We start from the raw sequence: 16,678 nt of genomic DNA, 5'->3' as shown, positions 1-16,678 counted from the left end.
AGACTTAGACCTACTGTATTTCCTCTTGGGTTCTTGGAGTTTTTAGTTTTGGGTTTTTAGATTTGGATTTTTGGGAACAGGGTTTCTCTGAATAGTCCTAACTGTCCTGGAGCTCACTCTGTAGATCTCAAACTTGGAGATCTGCCTGCCTCTTTAATCCCGAGTGCTGGGATTAAAGGCGTGTGCCATCATGTTCAGCTTCATATTTGTTTTTTATATTTTGCTGGATTCAGTACACCAAGTTTTTTTTAAATATTTATTTGTTTGTTTGTTTGTTTATTATTTATTTATATGTATGCAGTTAGCCAGAAGAGGGCACCAGACCTCATTACAGATGGCTGTGAGCCACCATGTGGTTGCTGGGAATTGAATTCAGGACCTTTGGAAGAGCAGGCAATGCTCTTAACTGCTGAGCCATCTCTCCAGCCCCAGTACACCAAGTTTTAGTAAAGGTTTTTATTAAGTGCATCTGTGAGAAATGTTGGTCATTTTGTTTGTTTTTCTCTAATGAACAGGTTTTGGAAATGCTGGCCTCTTAAAAAAATGGGGAAATACTTCTCTTTAATTTCCTAGAAAATTTGTAAAGAATTGGGTTGTTTTTTCTTTAAACATGGATAGTAGTTGGAGGGACAGCATCTGCACTTGGCATTTTCTTTGTCTAATTTTCCTAGAACATGGATCTGTGTGACAGACAGTGGTACATACAGATAGCCTATTTCTCCACTGAGCTTTGGTCGGTTGTGTCTTCTGAAAAATCTGAACGTTTTTCAGCTACGTTGTTGTATCTGTCAACTTAAGCGGTTCACACATCTGTACCTGTTGCCGAATTTTGAGTTTGGGCTTTATTCTAGCACGTGGGCTCACGTTTGGCCCTCGGAAGATTTGAAGCTTATAAGGTATTTTGAGAGTTGCCTTCAAATGACAGCTATTTTAGATACTTGCTATGAGGAGGACCTTCGGAATAAGCCGTCTGTTACCATGCATGCTAAGAGGGTTGTTCTCTCTGGCTAATGGGGCCTAGAGCCATTGCCAGACCCTGTGAACTCTGGGGATCATTTGGCCTATTGCTCTCTGAGGAGTCTGTATCTGACTTTGTGGGACTTTTTCCATACGGATACCAGGCTGGTGGTTTCCAGGATGTCCCCCCACCCCCGTAGATGCTTAGCCCTTGCTTTGTACCTCGGCATATCCTCTTTGATGCTCTGTGCTGCCCTGGCCCCAGCTGCCTCTGCTGTTCCAGCCCTGGTCTCAGTCTTCTCGTCTCAGCCAGTCAGAACTCGGCAAGCGCTAGAAATTCCTAGATGTGGTGTTGTTTTGTTTTTAATCTTTAAAACTCCTTAAACCAGAAGAAATACTTGAGAAAATATGGACAGCAAAACACTCAGTATCTCATGCCTAATTTTTATGCTGATGCTTATTTCGAAGCATGGCTCCAGCGAACATTCACCTGCTAATGGAAATTTGTCTGTGGCACATCCAGAGTGTATTGCACAGTTGCCAAGGTGAAACCGAAATGAAGGTCTCTGCCGCTGACGGCCTCATCACTCGTGTTGATAACCCGGAGGGCAGGTGCTTGGGAAACTCAGAGGAAATCGTTCCCAAACTCTGAGTAGTTTGTGTTCACTGGGAAGACGGCTTTTGAAAGAAAGACTTGCCAGGGGAGGTTTTAGGATCATCTGAATATGGTGACCTGTATCGACAGCAGGTAGCGTTTTGCAGATCGTATGTGGGAGAAAGAATTCTCACCCAACTCTCCATACTAGGAAGCTCAGCATTAGGGGTAACATGCTTTCTTAACTCATTCCCTCCCCACCCCAGGGTTCTGGAGTTTGAACCCAGGGCCCAAATTAACCCTAACCAGGAGTTCTGCCTCATAGCCGCATCCTCAGTCTAGACACACAAGTAGTTTTAATTAATGAGAAATTGTATTTGTGCTCTCTCTGTGTGTATGTATGTGTATATGTGTGTGTATGTGCGCGCGCGTGTGTGTGACCATGGTACTTGTATGGTGGTCAGAGTAGGGGTGTGTTTCAGGAGTGGGTTCTGTCCTTCCACTGTGGGATACTGGAATTGAACTCGGGCCATCAGGTTTTATGCATAAGTTTCCTTTTATAAACCACTGAGCCATCTCACTGTATCAAGAGTAGGTTTCAGCTTGGGGGTTTTTGTTTTGTTTTTTGTTTTATTGGGGTTTTTGTTTTGTTTTGTTTTTTGTCTTATTGGGGTTTTTGTTTGTTTTGTTTTTGGGTGTTTTTTTTTTTTTTTTTTTTGACAAAGTTTCTCTGTGTAGCTCTGGATTCTGTCCTGGAATTCGATTTGTAGACCAGGCTGGCCTCAAACTCACAGAGACCCGCCTGCTTCTGCCTCCCGATGCTGACATTAAAGGTGTGCGCCACCACCACCTGACTAAGAGTACTTTTTTTATTTTTAATTTATTTCAAGACAGGGTCTCACTATGTAGATCCGCCTTCCTGGAACTCATTATACAGACCAGGCTGGCTTCAAGCTCACAGAGATCTGCCTGCCTTTGCCTCTCAAGTGCTGGGATTAAAGGCGTGCTGGCAAGAGGAGTACTTTTAAATAAAACTTTGGAATGTGTTGCTTCTGGCTCACAGATGAAATGATTCTGAGGCCATAGCAATAGACAGACTTGTCCTGGTGAGAATCGAGGGAATTGATAGTGTGCCCTGCACCCCTGGTGCCGGGCATTGGTCCTGCCGTGAGTGACAGCTGGCCATGGATGAGCTGCACATCCAGTTTCCCCGGGCAGAAAGTCCCTGGCTCAACTCAATAGTTGCCTTTCCCGTGTGATCACAGCCTTATGAAAAAAAAGTCCTGAGCAGAGGTGGGGTAGTTTCTGGTTCTGTTTAGCCTGGGACTTTTTAAAACTGTAACCTTTAAGGGTGAGGGATGGTTCCATTTGTTTCACGGAAGATTAAGCCTGTTAGTGTAGGTAAGGTGTGATTCTGATTTCCTTCCTCCACACCCTCGGAAAGCCAGACTGCAAGTCTCTCCCAGCATCCGGTGATCTCTGTAAGAAGGAATGTGCCCTGTCAGGGAGATGCGGAGATGCGCATCTCACAACCAGAGATCCGGGGAGCAAGCAGGGGGTCTGCCCTCTGGGCTTGTCTAGGCTGCTCGTGGCTCGCTGCCTCGCATACCTGAAGGCACAGAGGGTCAGGCCTTGGCTTCCTTTCCATCCCCTAGAGAAGTGGATAGTCATTGAGTTGGCCTTGATTTTTATCTGATTTCAAAAATCTCAGTGAAAAGAGCTAAAGAATAAGACTTGTGAATTGGCGTAGGGGAAAACAGGACGCTACCCCACAGGTAAGCACCCTTCAAAAATGACATTCCAGCTGGTGCACTTGGCATGTTTATGGTAGTTACTTCCAGACATGAGTAACCTGGAGTAATTAAATATTGGCTATTGGTTAAGAGAGACGGCTTCAGGGTGAAGATTTCCCTGGGTAAGGGCCATAGCTGTGGCTTGCTGCCATCTCCCAACAGCCACTCCAACCAGTACACAAACCACCATGATCTCCTCAGAGCAGACGGGCTCATGAATTTAATGACACTTTAGGGACCGTTGACCAAAGCTGGCCAGAGCAGACATTTTTCCAGGCGTCTGATAGAGACTCCCTGTACGAGCAGCTATAGCGAACATTGTGTGAAGCTGTAAAAAGTAGGTCATGCATAGAGCAAATACTTTTATCGTTCTCTTAAGTGCCTTTTAAGCCATAAATCACAGCTCTGTCTATATATGACATCTTTGTCTCCAACTCATGTATTCAAAGCAAAATCCCCAAGGGGGTGTAAAACAAGACTTCATAGCAATATAAAGCTTTGTTAGAAAATTCTCCTTTGAAGCCTGTAGATTGTGCTTTTGATCTTTTACTGAAAAGAGTGTCTGTTCCCAGACTACATGTATACAGGCCATGTGTGTATGTGTGCATGTACATGATGATACCTTGTGGAACTGCCACATGTTTGGGTGTGTCTATGTAACAGTATAACATCAGTCTCATAATATATATATGGATATTGAATTTCTGGCATCTCAGAGTCTTTCTCTAACGTCATAGTTTTTTGCCATGTAATTCTGTGGCTACCCGCGTAGGGGGAAAAAAGACATTTTATTAGCACTTGAGAGTGTTTGACATTGTTAAATGCTTCCAAATGTTAGCTTTCTATGAACCTTGTAGCTTTTGTACCTTCCAAGGAGATTTAAATTATTTCATATCCATTATTGTTTTAAACTAGGGAGGGTGAGTCTTGCAAGGAAAAGCCCAGCCCACACCAACAGGGTCATTTGGTCAGGTGCCAGTTTTTCACCTGTCAAGTTCCCACGTTAGTTCAGCTAGTGGAGCAGAGGTACAGGTGTCATTGATTGTACTTGATGACAATGTTTCCATTTAGGTGTCATTGATTGTACTTGATGACAATGTTTCCACTTAGGTGTCATTGATTGTACTTGATTACAATGTTTCCATTTAGGTGTCATTGATTGTACTTGATACAATGTTTCCATTTAGGATACTTAGAAACTCTACGTGAACACCCATGTTGTCGCTAAATTGTCTCCTAAGTCAGCACTAAGTGCCCTGGGGGCTGTTTTTCAGTTTCAAAGCCATGATAGCAATTATGTGGTAGGTGAAATATTTTATATTAACTTGAAGTGTGATAAGCTGATACGGTCCTCAGTGGGTCACCTTGTGAAGTGTGGCAGGCCGGTGGCAGAATCGCGTATATTTCCAGACCTTGTATATATATATATATATTTTAAAACTCAATTGCTAGTATGAGGTTATTTTTATCATCAGTACCCATGGATTGGTTTTGCTCTCTAAAATTGGAAAGCCGCACATAGAATAAAGAGTTTATATGTAATTTTTACACAATTTTGAGTTGAATTGTCCCTTTGCTTCCCTTAGGAGTCTTGCCTTGTGCGTCTGTCCTGTCTTCCTAAATGAATCGTTCTTTATTTTTGCCTATTTTTGAACTTGCTCATCCTAGAGCTAGAATCATATATCTTTCTATTAACTTGATTTGTTTTCATTCATCATTTTTGAGATTTTTATTTGTGTATTCATTCATTTTCCCTGTGAGTAGTGTTTAATGCTGATTATGTTACTCTTGGCTATGGATGTCTCTGTTTTCAACTTGTGTGTGTGTTGTTATGAGGAGTTCCTTAATGATATGGAGACTATGCAGTATTCAACAAAGCTAGCAACTTCTCAAGTGTTTCATTCAGTCTTTCTTAAAGGCGTTATAATTATGTTTTCTTTGGAGAAAAGTATTTCAGGAGAAACATCCAAAAAGTTGACGTTAAAATTCTATACATACGTACATACATGTATTTATTTATCCTCATACATATGTTGTGTGTGTATATATTTATATAATGAGAATTTTACAACAAGATCATCATCTACAAAACCATAATTCCTGTGGCAGATGGAATTGAGTGCAAGTCCTGTTAATGAAGAAATCAAAGATTTCATTGTAGGAATTAGAAGCAGACGCATCTGATTCTAGTGTTTTCCCTGAGAACAGCACTTTCCGTTGGCAGTGTCAGGCTAGAAGTTCATCTTGGTTGAAAGGAATTTTTGTGCCCCATTGCTAAACATGATACGACTTTTGGCTGCAGATGGCTGTGGAAATAACATTTCTGTGGTTTAAAATTCATGAATTTTAGCATTGCTTTTGTCTTCCCTGCTGCCTGCCGTCTAACCTCACCATCCCAGCTTCACCACGGGACTCAGGTTTGCTTCCAGGGACGCTGATTCTTCCTCCTGATGTAGAGGTGGACTTGCTCCTGCCTTTTGATGGGGCCTTGTGACCCACGGCATTAGTCGAGTGTTCTTGTTTGCTGCCTACCACCTTCTAGTTGATGCAGCCCCTCTGAGAGATGCCGGTTCAGATAGAACCGATTTCAGGGCATCAGGAAGAAACGAGGTCCCAGATGACATTGTGTTCTCCATCAGACCCACATAAGACATTGACCTTTATAAATCTCCTTGAATTATTTAATGAGTCATGTTACTTAACAATAGTTAAGATTTCTATTGAACTTACCATATGCCTTACAAGACCCTCCAGCACACGGACGATACCGAAAGGTGATAGGACTCATCAGAGTATACAGCTGGTGAGTAGCTGGTTAGCTAGTAAACGGCAAACAAAGAGTTGGAATCAGCTGTTCAGGTTTCAGTTGGGTATTTTTTTTTTTTTTTTTTTTTTTGGCACTTGCAGTTTAGGGAATCTGACTATGACTTTTCATTATGTTTATTTTAATATAGGTTGACATTACCAGAAGTTATTTAGACTTAAAAAAAATATTGTGTTGATAGTTATCTGGGAGATAGTATTTGATCACGCCGTTTGCCCATTCCATTTGGAGGAAAAGAAAAGATGTGCCCATTTTGACTCTAACCCTTGTAGATGTTCAAAAAGCAGAGGTCAGTACTTAATGCCACTGGGGAAAGAAAGGATTCATTTGTTTGCTTGCTTCCTTGCTTACTGGTTGGTGTTTGAGACAGGGCCTGGCTGTGACCAGGCTGCCCTGTCATTCACTACGTAGCCCAGGATAGACTGAAACACTCAGCAATCCTCCTGCCTCAGCCTACTAAGTGTTAGGAGCTACTATGACTGGCTCCAAAGGATATTTAAGGAACATAATGTTAATCTTAATTACTAAGGAGTTTGTTTGCTTTTTTGGCAAGTAACTCTAAAATACTCAGCGAGTCTCACTGGGTTCCCGTGTAGAAGTAGAGCTCTACTCCAGGCTAACAAAGACCTGTCCTGGAGAAGGACCACAACCCCTGACCGGAGTGGAAGCAGCAGCTGCTGACCACCCAGGGATTAGGAGGCAGGTTTTCTAGGGAGCAGGAAGGACCATGTTTGTTCTCTTGAAGAAGCTGACGGCTGGGACAGGATGTGAGGGGGGATATCCTGGGCAGAGGGAACGGCGTGATCAAAAGCAAGAGAAAATCTGAAATGATTTGCAGTAACCCAAAGTGAGCCTTGACAGTTGTGTCCAGAGAAGTGCCGAGCCATTGAAGAATGTGAGCATGTGTTATCTGTGATCAGCATTTGTTAACACAGAAGCACCTGGGTGTGTGGTTCAGGAACAATACAAGAGAATCCAGGTGAGAACAGCAGCTAACCATGGTCATCAGAAGGGTGGACCTGGAGGAGAGGAGTATTACTTTTCCCTTCTAAGATTATTTCAGTGTTCACATATGGCAGTCAGATCCCTCAGACCTCGAAGATCACTCTGTCATCTGTCCCCTCCCCTTAGTCTTCGGGTTTGGAAAGATTATCTATTCATTTCGTTGCTGTGGCCTGTGAAACTATTGTCCAGCTGAGTATTCAGATGGCAGGAGTGCTAATTAACTGACACTTATTTTCTCTGGTGTACGGCCAGGGTAAATGTGACATTTCCATCAGGGTTTTAGAAAGAATGGCAGGTCACCCTGACTCCTTTATGGACTCCAGGAACAAAGCCCTTCCCATCATTGATTAACAGTACGGTGCCTGTTCCCCCTCACTCTAGAGAACAGGCATGCGAAGTCAGGCTTTGAAGGACTGTGCTGCTAGTCTGTAGGGCAGGAAAAGTCACGTCACTTCCCCAAGTACCACAGCTGTCCTGTCCTTTACTTAGCCTTCTTCCTGAGTGCGACTGTCACGGAAAATAGTGATGGTGGGAGCAGAAGTCAGAATAGCAGCAGCAGCGTTCAGAACCATCAGGGTAGCTAGAGCAGGTGATTGGTTGGTGGACGTCCCTCTGACGAGTGTCTCATTTTATAGCATCACTTGGCATTCAACTGGACTATCACAGTATTACTTCCTGTTGGCTCTGCTGTGCTACCTTTGGCTCCACACAGAGATTATGAGCTCCGGTGGCCAGAATTCAGCAGTGGCTTGAGGGATGACAAGTGCACACCCAGGCTCTAACTTGTCATCTCTAACACGAAGTCATAAACCAGAATGCTGTGCTACTCCGTAAACATAATACTCCCAAAGTTTTAAAGTTTCAGAGTTTCACATTAGAAATATTTACTGGTGAATCTCTGCAGGTATCCCAAACTGGGAAACCCTCTAGAATCTGAAACACTCTGGTCCCAAGAATCTCAAATACAGAATATAAAACTAGTAATATTTTACCAATTACTGTGGTACTCAGGTAGGTGCAGGCTAACGTTGGTTTGTTTGCTGGCTTGGGTCCCTGTGTTTCTCCGGTGGTTACTCTAAAGGTGTACAGGGATTGTGGACATATGGGTATCTGTGATCCAAAGGGATGTGCAGCAAATGGCTCTTACTGGCAGGGCTTCCAATGCTTTTCTTAGTTTGCAAGCACCTTGTGGGCCGACTTCCCGTTTCTCCCATCCTCCCCTTGATGGATGCATTTGTTCAGAAATGTAGTGTGCTCTGGTCAGATTATTGCTCCAAACATGGAGTTGTTAAACCAAAGATGTAAGTATCTTTATAGTTAAAGCCATATAGGTTGGAGCGGTTGGCCATGCCAACCATAATGTAGGAGATTGTGTTATTTATTGTATCACACTAAGAAACACTTGTCTCGTCCTTCAGATGGCCTTAAGTCAAGAACCAACCTACCTCTGCGCATCCTTTGGTCAGCCGGCACACATTTGAACACACACTCCCACACTGCCTTGCTCTTTTTCCAGAATTTCAGAGGGGCAGTGGCCTAGTACAGTGTCACTACCGTGTGCAACCAGCAATACCTTCCCCTTTCCCAGAATAAACTCTAGTTTAGCTGGCTGTGAAAGTGTGAAATGGAGAGTCTCTGTGGAGTGACTGTCGCGTGGCTGAGTCGTAACTGTTTCTTCTCCCCACCTGGAAATTCACAATGGCTGGCGAGCTGCCTTTCCTAGCCCAAAAGCCTTGACACCAAATGTTTGTAGTCACTATGCCATTTAATCTGTCCAGGATTTTAGGAGGCCCATGTTACAAATTTTGCAAATGAAGAATTAGTCTCAGATAGGAAACAGGCACATGGCCGCACAGCGGGCATTGTAGGTTTGACTGATTGATGAGGTCAGTCCTGGGGACCAGCTCCGTGAGATGCACCCGCACCCTTTCCCCAGGGCTTCATAGCGCAGAGATGGAAAGGGCAGATGAGCAAGCAGGAAGCGGGTGTTCTTCCCAGCGCATTTGGTGGCGTGTGGTTAATAGCCACCAGGCACTCTCTCCTCAGGAGCGACAGTCACTTCAGAGCTAGCCTATCCGCGGGGCTGGAGAGATAGTTCAGCAGTTAAGAGCTCCTATTGCTCTTTTAGAAGACCCAGGTTCAGTTCATAACACCTACATGGCAGTTTACAACCCTCTCTAATTCCAGTTCCAAGGGTCCCAGTTGCCTCTTCTAGCCTCCATGAACACCAGGCATGCATGCGGTGCACATATGTGCATGCAGGTAAGCACTCATGCACATGGAAACTGGCCATAAGCAGGAACTATCCCGCTTACTTATTCCCCTAGCTAAATGACAAAAGTAAATTTTATTGTTCTCAAGTATCTCTTAGAAGTAAATGACCCTTTCTTTTTTTTTTTTTTTTTTTTTTTGGTTTTTCAAGACAGGATTTCTCTGCAGCTTTTTTAGAGCCTGTCCTGGACCTAGCTCTTGTAGACCAGGCTGGTCTCGAACTCACAGAGATCCGCCTGCCTCTGCCTCCCGAGTGCTGGGATTAAAGGCGTGCGCCACCACCGCCCGGCTGTAAATGACCCTTTCTTAAAATCCTTTGTGAGACAGAATATCCAGGCATGTCACAAAAGTCAAATGTCATATTTCCAGGTCATTTTTCATATTTTCCCATCTTCAAAGTAGTGAGCTCCTCAGAGTATGTGCACCGTAATGGGAGTGTCTGTGTGAGGGCCTGATAGTGCACCGTCATGAAGCCGAATTTCAAAGCTGTCCCACAACTACAGGCCATGCTCATTCAAGAAGCCAGAAAAGCAGGACTTCAGAGTTCAGGCCAGATTTTTTTCCCTAATTTTTAATTTAACTTAAAATGTTTAATTTTAAATTAATTTAATTTTAAAAACACGCATTTGGAACTGACTGGGATGGCCCAGGGCTGAAGAGCTCTTTCAGAGCATCTGTGTTTCATTCCCAACACCCAGATCAGATGCTCACAACTGCCTGTAGCTCCCTCTTCTGGCCTTAGAGCGCCCTGCACTCGTGTGTGCTTATACACATGCACACATACACATACGCATGCACACAGTTAAAAATAAATATTGCATGTATTTATTAAGAGCTTATTACTTTAAAAAAATAGCTGAGCAGTTAAAACACAGATACACAAAAAGGTAGCCCACAGTAATTCTAAACAGAAACTTAGAGAATGTTGGTTCTTGACCATGGACAATTTTGCCCGGGGTAAATTTTGGCAATGCCCATTAACATTTTGGGTTGTCACAGCTGATAGAGAGGGGGGCCCTGGCAGTTAGTGGACAGAGGCAAGATATAGCTAAACAGACATGATTCAGGATGAACCCCACTACAGAGACTGCTTGGCCCCCAGATAAAAGCAGTCCTGACCGGGGTAGTGTCTCAGTGCGACAGTGTGCCCGGAAGGAGCGCCTTGAAAGAGGGAAAGTTTGTTGAGGCGCAGACCATCCTCAGGAGGAAGTCGGTAGCAAGGCTCTGGTGACAGGAGCATACGGGAGGCACAGTGTCCCATGTGGTGGGTGGGGCAGCAGGGAAACAACCACGGGTGGCTCAGCTTCCACAGGCTCTTTCCCAGGTACTCCACCCCTCCAGCTATGCCTTACATCTCCAGAGTTCCGTAATGTCCCAAGACAGTGCCACCAGGAGCCAAGTGGTAGCATCCATTGCACATTCAAACCATGAAAAGTGCCAAGGCTGAGAAGTCTCCAGTGAGAGGAGCCTCACTAGTCAGGGATGCTGTTATTTGCAGACAGCAGTTGATGAGTGTTGGTCCTAGAGTCTGGCCTTGAGGTTATATGGTGGCTCTCAGATCTGAAAAGAAAGGACAAGAAAAGGCAGAATTGGAAGTGGCTGAGCTCAGTGTTCATGTAGAGATGATGTTTTGATACAAGGAACAGTTATCAGGCTGGGCTGTGGTGGTACATGCCTTTAATTCCAGCACTTGGGAGGCAGAGGCAGGCAGATCTCAGTGAGTTCGAGGCCAGCCTGGTCTACAGAGCAAGTTCCAGGACAGCTAGGGCTATTACAGAAAAACCCTGTCTTTTTTTTTTTAATTTATTTTTATTTTATGTACATTGGTGTTTTGCCTGCATGCATGTATGTGTAAGGGTATGGGAATTGGAATTGGAGCTACAAATAATTGTGAGCCGCCATGTGGGTGCTAGGAATTGAACCCAGGTCCTCTGAAAGAGCAGCCCATTGGGTTCTTAACCCTGAGTCATTTCTCCAGCCCCCAACCCTGGCTGTTTGAAAAAACAAAAAGAAACAGGTGTCTGCAAAAGTTGGTTTTTAGTGATGCAAAGCCTCCAAGCATGACTCGATCACACAGTCCACCCAAGTTCCAGGGAGAAAGACAACCTGTTCCTTACTTAATGGGGTACATGACACTGGGGTGGCTGTTTTCTTCCCTGCTCCACAAGTACTTAGCAGCAGTGCCCAGCATGCAGCAAGTGCGTAGCTAAGGGTAGCAATCATCAGGCCTGTTATCTCCCCTGTGTCAGGCTGTGAGCGAGCCTGGGCACTTTCTATTCTGTCTGCAAGGTCTTCCCTGAGACAGGTGGGTGGGTGAAGACATGACATCCTGCTCATTTGTTTTGTTGTTCTTTGTTTTTCGAGACAGGGTTTCTCTGTGTAGCAGCCCTGGCTATCATGAAACTAGCTGCGTAGACCAGGCTGGCCTCTAACTCACAGGCATCCGCCTGCCTCCGCCTCCTGAGTGCTGGGATTAAAGGCGTGCGCCACCACCACTCTCTGTTCAGGTGTTTGCTCAAGTATCAGCCCATCAGCAAGGGGTCCTGTTGGCTGATTTAACACGACATTCACAGTCATGACCCTCAGTATCCTCACCTCACGTTCTGCTGACTCCCCAACAATAAAATTATTTTCAATGCTACTTCATAACTGTAATTCTGCTACTGTTATTAATCATGGTGTAAATATCTGACATACAACCCCTGTGAATGGGTCCTTCAACCCCAAATGGGTTGCTACCCTTGGGTGGAGAACCGCTGCTCTAGACTGATTTTTTTCATCACATCGTATAGCTTACAGTAGAGGCTGTATTTGTGTACTTGAAGCTGTCACTCAACTGCAGCTTCCCTTGAGCTGACACGTCACTGCCCACCCGTGTGTGTGCTTTCGGGAATCAGAACAGCATTCAGGCTTCTTGACAGTGTCCGTGACCCACACTGTGGACGGCTGTAACTTCTGTGTTCTGTTTTCAGCAAGCAGTGAGCACATAGTCTTAAGTCTGCATGTGACCTGAGCTCTGTACATGGAAACAGTCAAGTTGAAGGCAGGGTTCTCACAGTTCACTTTCCAAAATAGCTTCTGTTTTCATTGGGTGATAGAGTGACCATGCTGGCCGCAGATGGGGTCTTTCCTAATCATGTTTGCCTTGCATGATCCGACAGGGGTCATCTGGTTACATTTTGAGGAGGTAGATGCAAAAAGAGAATCCTTTTTGCCGCTTTCTCAACTGAAACCATATCATGTGGTAAAAACTTAAAACTAAAGATTCTATAATGTATAATTTTTAAGTAAGTCTCTTTGGGTTAAGGGTTGGGGGTCTGATTACTGTCAACACAATCTTTTGTCACTACTGGGACAAAAAGGCATTGCTCTGGGGTAGAAATGTTCCCTGGCACTGAGGTGGGGCCCAGCATAGAACATAACAACATAGCCGGTGATTTCTTCCTGATTTCTGCAGCCCAAGTTGGCACAAATTCTGTCTTACTGTTTCCCAGGACAGTCCAGGTTAGATTGAATTTTATGCTTGTATATGTTAGAGATGGGGTTGGTTTGCTTTGTGTTTGCCTTTTTAGTAGGACTTTTTATTAAGATTTTATTTATTTATTATGTATACAACATTCTGCCTCCATGTATGCCTGCAGGCCAGACTAGGGCGCCAGATCTCATTACAGATGGCTGTGAGCCACCATGTGGTTGTTGGGAATTGAACTCAGGTCCTCTGGAAGAACAGTCAGTGCTCTTAACCGCTGAGCCATCTTTCCAGCCCTTTAGTAGGACTTTTAAATCAGCTTTGATGGTGTCTTGGCATAGTGAAGGCTTAGTCCCTTCTCTGTTTAGGGGGTTTGGGTGTGTCACCCTTCTGTTAAGGCGGCAGTGAAGCAGTGCCCCTTCTTCTGTGGCTGTCAGTAAATCTTTGTCCAGACTTTGTACTATGTCCAAATCACAAAATACAAATCACACTCAAATGAGAATTTTAATGTATTTTAATGAAGCTAGAACCATCCTTAACCTTAGAAGATCCCCCCTCATTTAACTTTTAAATTCCAAAAAGTAGGTCAGTAGAAATATCCTGATTTAATTTAAAAATGGAAATGCATAGGACTTTCTCAATATGAAGTGCAGATTTAAATACGAGGAATTATAGTGGGATTCATATCACTTAAGGGTTTGATTTAAGATATATTTAATTTAAGATATATTTAATCATAGCTTATAATTTATGTAGTAAAGAGAGGCCTAAATGTTGGACTATTCCAATTGATAGAGGGACCGTTTGCCGTGGAATTTAGTAGTGTAAAGAATCACTCCAGAACTGCCTTTCTCAATGGATAGGATGTGCCTAAGGCTGTTGTTTTCCAGGACCTTAATAGCAGTCTCTGGGAGGAGATGCGAGTGCGTGCGCTGTGTTCAGTGAGCGTGTGAGATGTCAGCTTTAAGGAATTTGCCTATGCACCTTCTCAGAGCCTTTAGTACTTTATGAATTTTTAAGAGAGGGTATAAGTGGGGGGCTCTCAGTCTCCAGATTTGATCCATTTTAGGAATTGTTTTAGTTTCAGTGTTTTTGAGACAGAGTCTCCCTGTGTAGCCCAGGCTGGATTGGCCCCAATGCGCAGCTGTTCATCTCCTGCTTCTGCAGGCCAGGATCACAAGTATGCACCACCACACCTGGCTAGTGTTTGGCTCCATGAAGTAGGCTCTTGCTGTGTATAGAACTGGATGGGAATGTACAGCAAACCAGGATGGCCTTGAGCTTGAAATTCTTGTGCTTTAGTCTGAGACTCCCAGCATGTGCCCATGTGCTTTAGGGATATATACCTTTGAAAATGCTGAGAGCATTTTCAGCAGCAGCAATGAGGGGTCGCTCTCTGGTATGGTCGGATCTTAGGATGTTCTCCCGGCATGCCCCGAGAGTGGTGTGGAGTATGAAGTCCACATTGCAGCACAACAGGAAGTTGTCATGAGTAGAAGTGTCTCTGTGGCCTGGACTCTGCATTTATCTCCAAGCCCATGTGTGGGTCACATGTAGCCAGCATCGCCCTTCGAACTGGTGCTTGGGCACCGTTGGTTAAGAAAAGAACACTTGGGGCTGGAGAGATGGCTCAGAGGTTAAGAGCACTGGCTGCTCTTCCAGAGGTTCTGAGTGCAGTTCCCAGCAACCACATGGTGGCTCACAATCATCTGTAATGAGATCTGGTGCCCTTTTCTGGCATGCAGGTAGAGCACTGTATACAAAATCAATAAATTTTAAAAGAAAAGAATACTTTTTAGATGAGTGACTGCATTTGGGGAGTGGTTCCTGGAGCTTAGGGACTGAGCATCCATATTCTAAAGAAGCCCTGGCCTCTACAGATGTACTGGAAACCAAGGGGAAGCAATCACCATTTCCTCTAAGGAAGACAGAATGCCTAAGTGGTTGGTCCCCTTCCTAAGAAAGAAGTGCCACATGCAAGATTAACTACCTAATTTTAGTTTTGAATAAATCTCTTGAAGATTATATTTTACTAATGTGGTTTTTGTTTGTTTGTTTGGGAGGTTTTGGTTTTTGTTTTGGGGTTTTTGGGGTGGGTGGGGGTTGAGACAGGGTTTCTCTGTAGCTTTGGAGCCTGTCCTGGAACTCGCTCCGTAGCCCAGAGCTGGCCTCAAACTCACAGAGATCCGCCTGCCTCTACCTCCTGAGTGCTGGGATTGAAGGCGTGCGCCACCACCACTCAGCTTTACTTACATTCTTAAAAACCACTAGATCACACTTGCTCATGTTAGCATCTATGAATATCGTCTCTCTTGCTGAGAACAGATGAGCTTTAAGGAGCAGAGAGGTCAGGATTCTGCCTCGGAAATCAGCTTCACATTCCTGGGCTTGCTTTCCCGCACCCTGCAAATACAGCTGCCGAGGAGTAATGTAAATACCCATGGCACAGAGACAGCTAGTCTCAACACACTGCGGTTGAATAATGTTCCACTAGCAGCCACATACGAAGCCCAACTCGAGAGCAGGAAAAAGACCCCAGTGCTTGACAATCACTCTGCAGGCTTTTACAGTACTGGGTAACGTTCAGTAAACTGACAAAACACGAGAGGTTTCTTTTACATGTATACCTGGCTTGGTCATACAGCATTAGTATTGCTATATTATTTGATTGATGAGCTAATGAACCAATTTTTCATTAGCTAGTTAGAGAACCAGGGGAAAGCTGGACATGAGAAACAAGGAGAACTTAATAATCCTGGAGGGTGCATGGAGAAATCAGTTTCAGCGGCTACTGCTGCTCCCGTGGACCCCGTGGGTGGTCAGCAGCCAGGACTCCCTTCGGAGAGCCAGCTGGTGAAATGAAGGTCATGAGCGATGAATCAGGAATGTGGTAGAGGCCAGGGACCCATCTGTGTTACATATCCCGGAAGAGAGGCTTCTGTTGATGCCATCCTTGCATTCACTCCAGAACCCCATCATCTCCCCTGAGAGACTGGGAACTCAGTCGGGATCCATCGCCTTGAGTCTGTGGTGCTTGGCCGTCTGTGAATGTCCAGGCTCTCACTGTGTCTATTAACGGATGTCTAAGAATGGAGTGTGGAAATGGGTGTTAAGGGGCAGAGTGTGTCTGTGCCTTCCCGTGTCCCAGGTACAGCAGTCTTCTCCCTGTGCCTGAGGAATAGTTGTGTGCGACTGGCCTGCCTCTCCGCTGACCAGACTGTCCCCTTTCTTCACAGGCCTCCCCGTGGACTCTCTCCAGCTATGAAACCTACATAGTGGGGCACCACAATGCGTCTCCTGTTGGCCATATGAGGATGAGGAGAAGTTGGCTTTGGAGCAACTGCTGAGCACTCGGTGCGCCCAGCCTGCCCACTGGAGAGCCCACAACACAATGAACAAACTGACCTTCCATAACAACAGAGTCATGCAGGACCGGCGTAGCGTGTGCATCTTCCTTCCCAATGATGAGTCCCTGAACATCATCATAAACGTGAGTAGTCTCCTCTAGGAGCGTTCCAATGCGCCGTTCCCCTGCCAGACCACACCCATGTCAGGTTGTTCAGGGCAAAGTCATCGGAGAGTGAACCGGAGATAATGTGGCAGGCTTCCTCATAGACATCCACACAGCTGGAAGCAGCATTCTGGCTCCATTCAGCACAGCTCCCTTCAGCATTCTTAGTGGGGTAAAATTAGGAGTTTGGGTACTATACTTTAAAAAAAAAAAGTTTCTGTTTTTAAACTCTATTGAATAATTTTTCAGTTGA

General features: G+C 44.7%; 1 protein-coding gene across 4 annotated transcripts in view; it reads left to right on the top strand.

The window, feature by feature from the left end:
- Frmd6 (FERM domain containing 6) overlaps positions 1–16,678 on the top strand; it is a 72,581-nt gene that overhangs the window by 18,173 nt on the left and 37,730 nt on the right. For all 4 annotated transcript variants that reach the window (XM_038337902.1, XM_038337903.1, XM_038337900.1 and 1 more), the window contains exon 2: positions 16,151–16,404. In XM_038337902.1, coding sequence (XP_038193830.1) covers positions 16,306–16,404 — 99 coding nt within the window. In that variant the 5' untranslated portion in view covers positions 16,151–16,305. The remainder of the gene's footprint in view (positions 1–16,150; positions 16,405–16,678) is intronic.

This window comes from Arvicola amphibius, chromosome 7 (assembly GCF_903992535.2).
Source record: "Arvicola amphibius chromosome 7, mArvAmp1.2, whole genome shotgun sequence".
In the NCBI taxonomy this organism is placed as follows: Eukaryota; Metazoa; Chordata; class Mammalia; order Rodentia; family Cricetidae; genus Arvicola; species Arvicola amphibius.
This window is presented reverse-complemented; position numbering and strand designations above follow the sequence as displayed.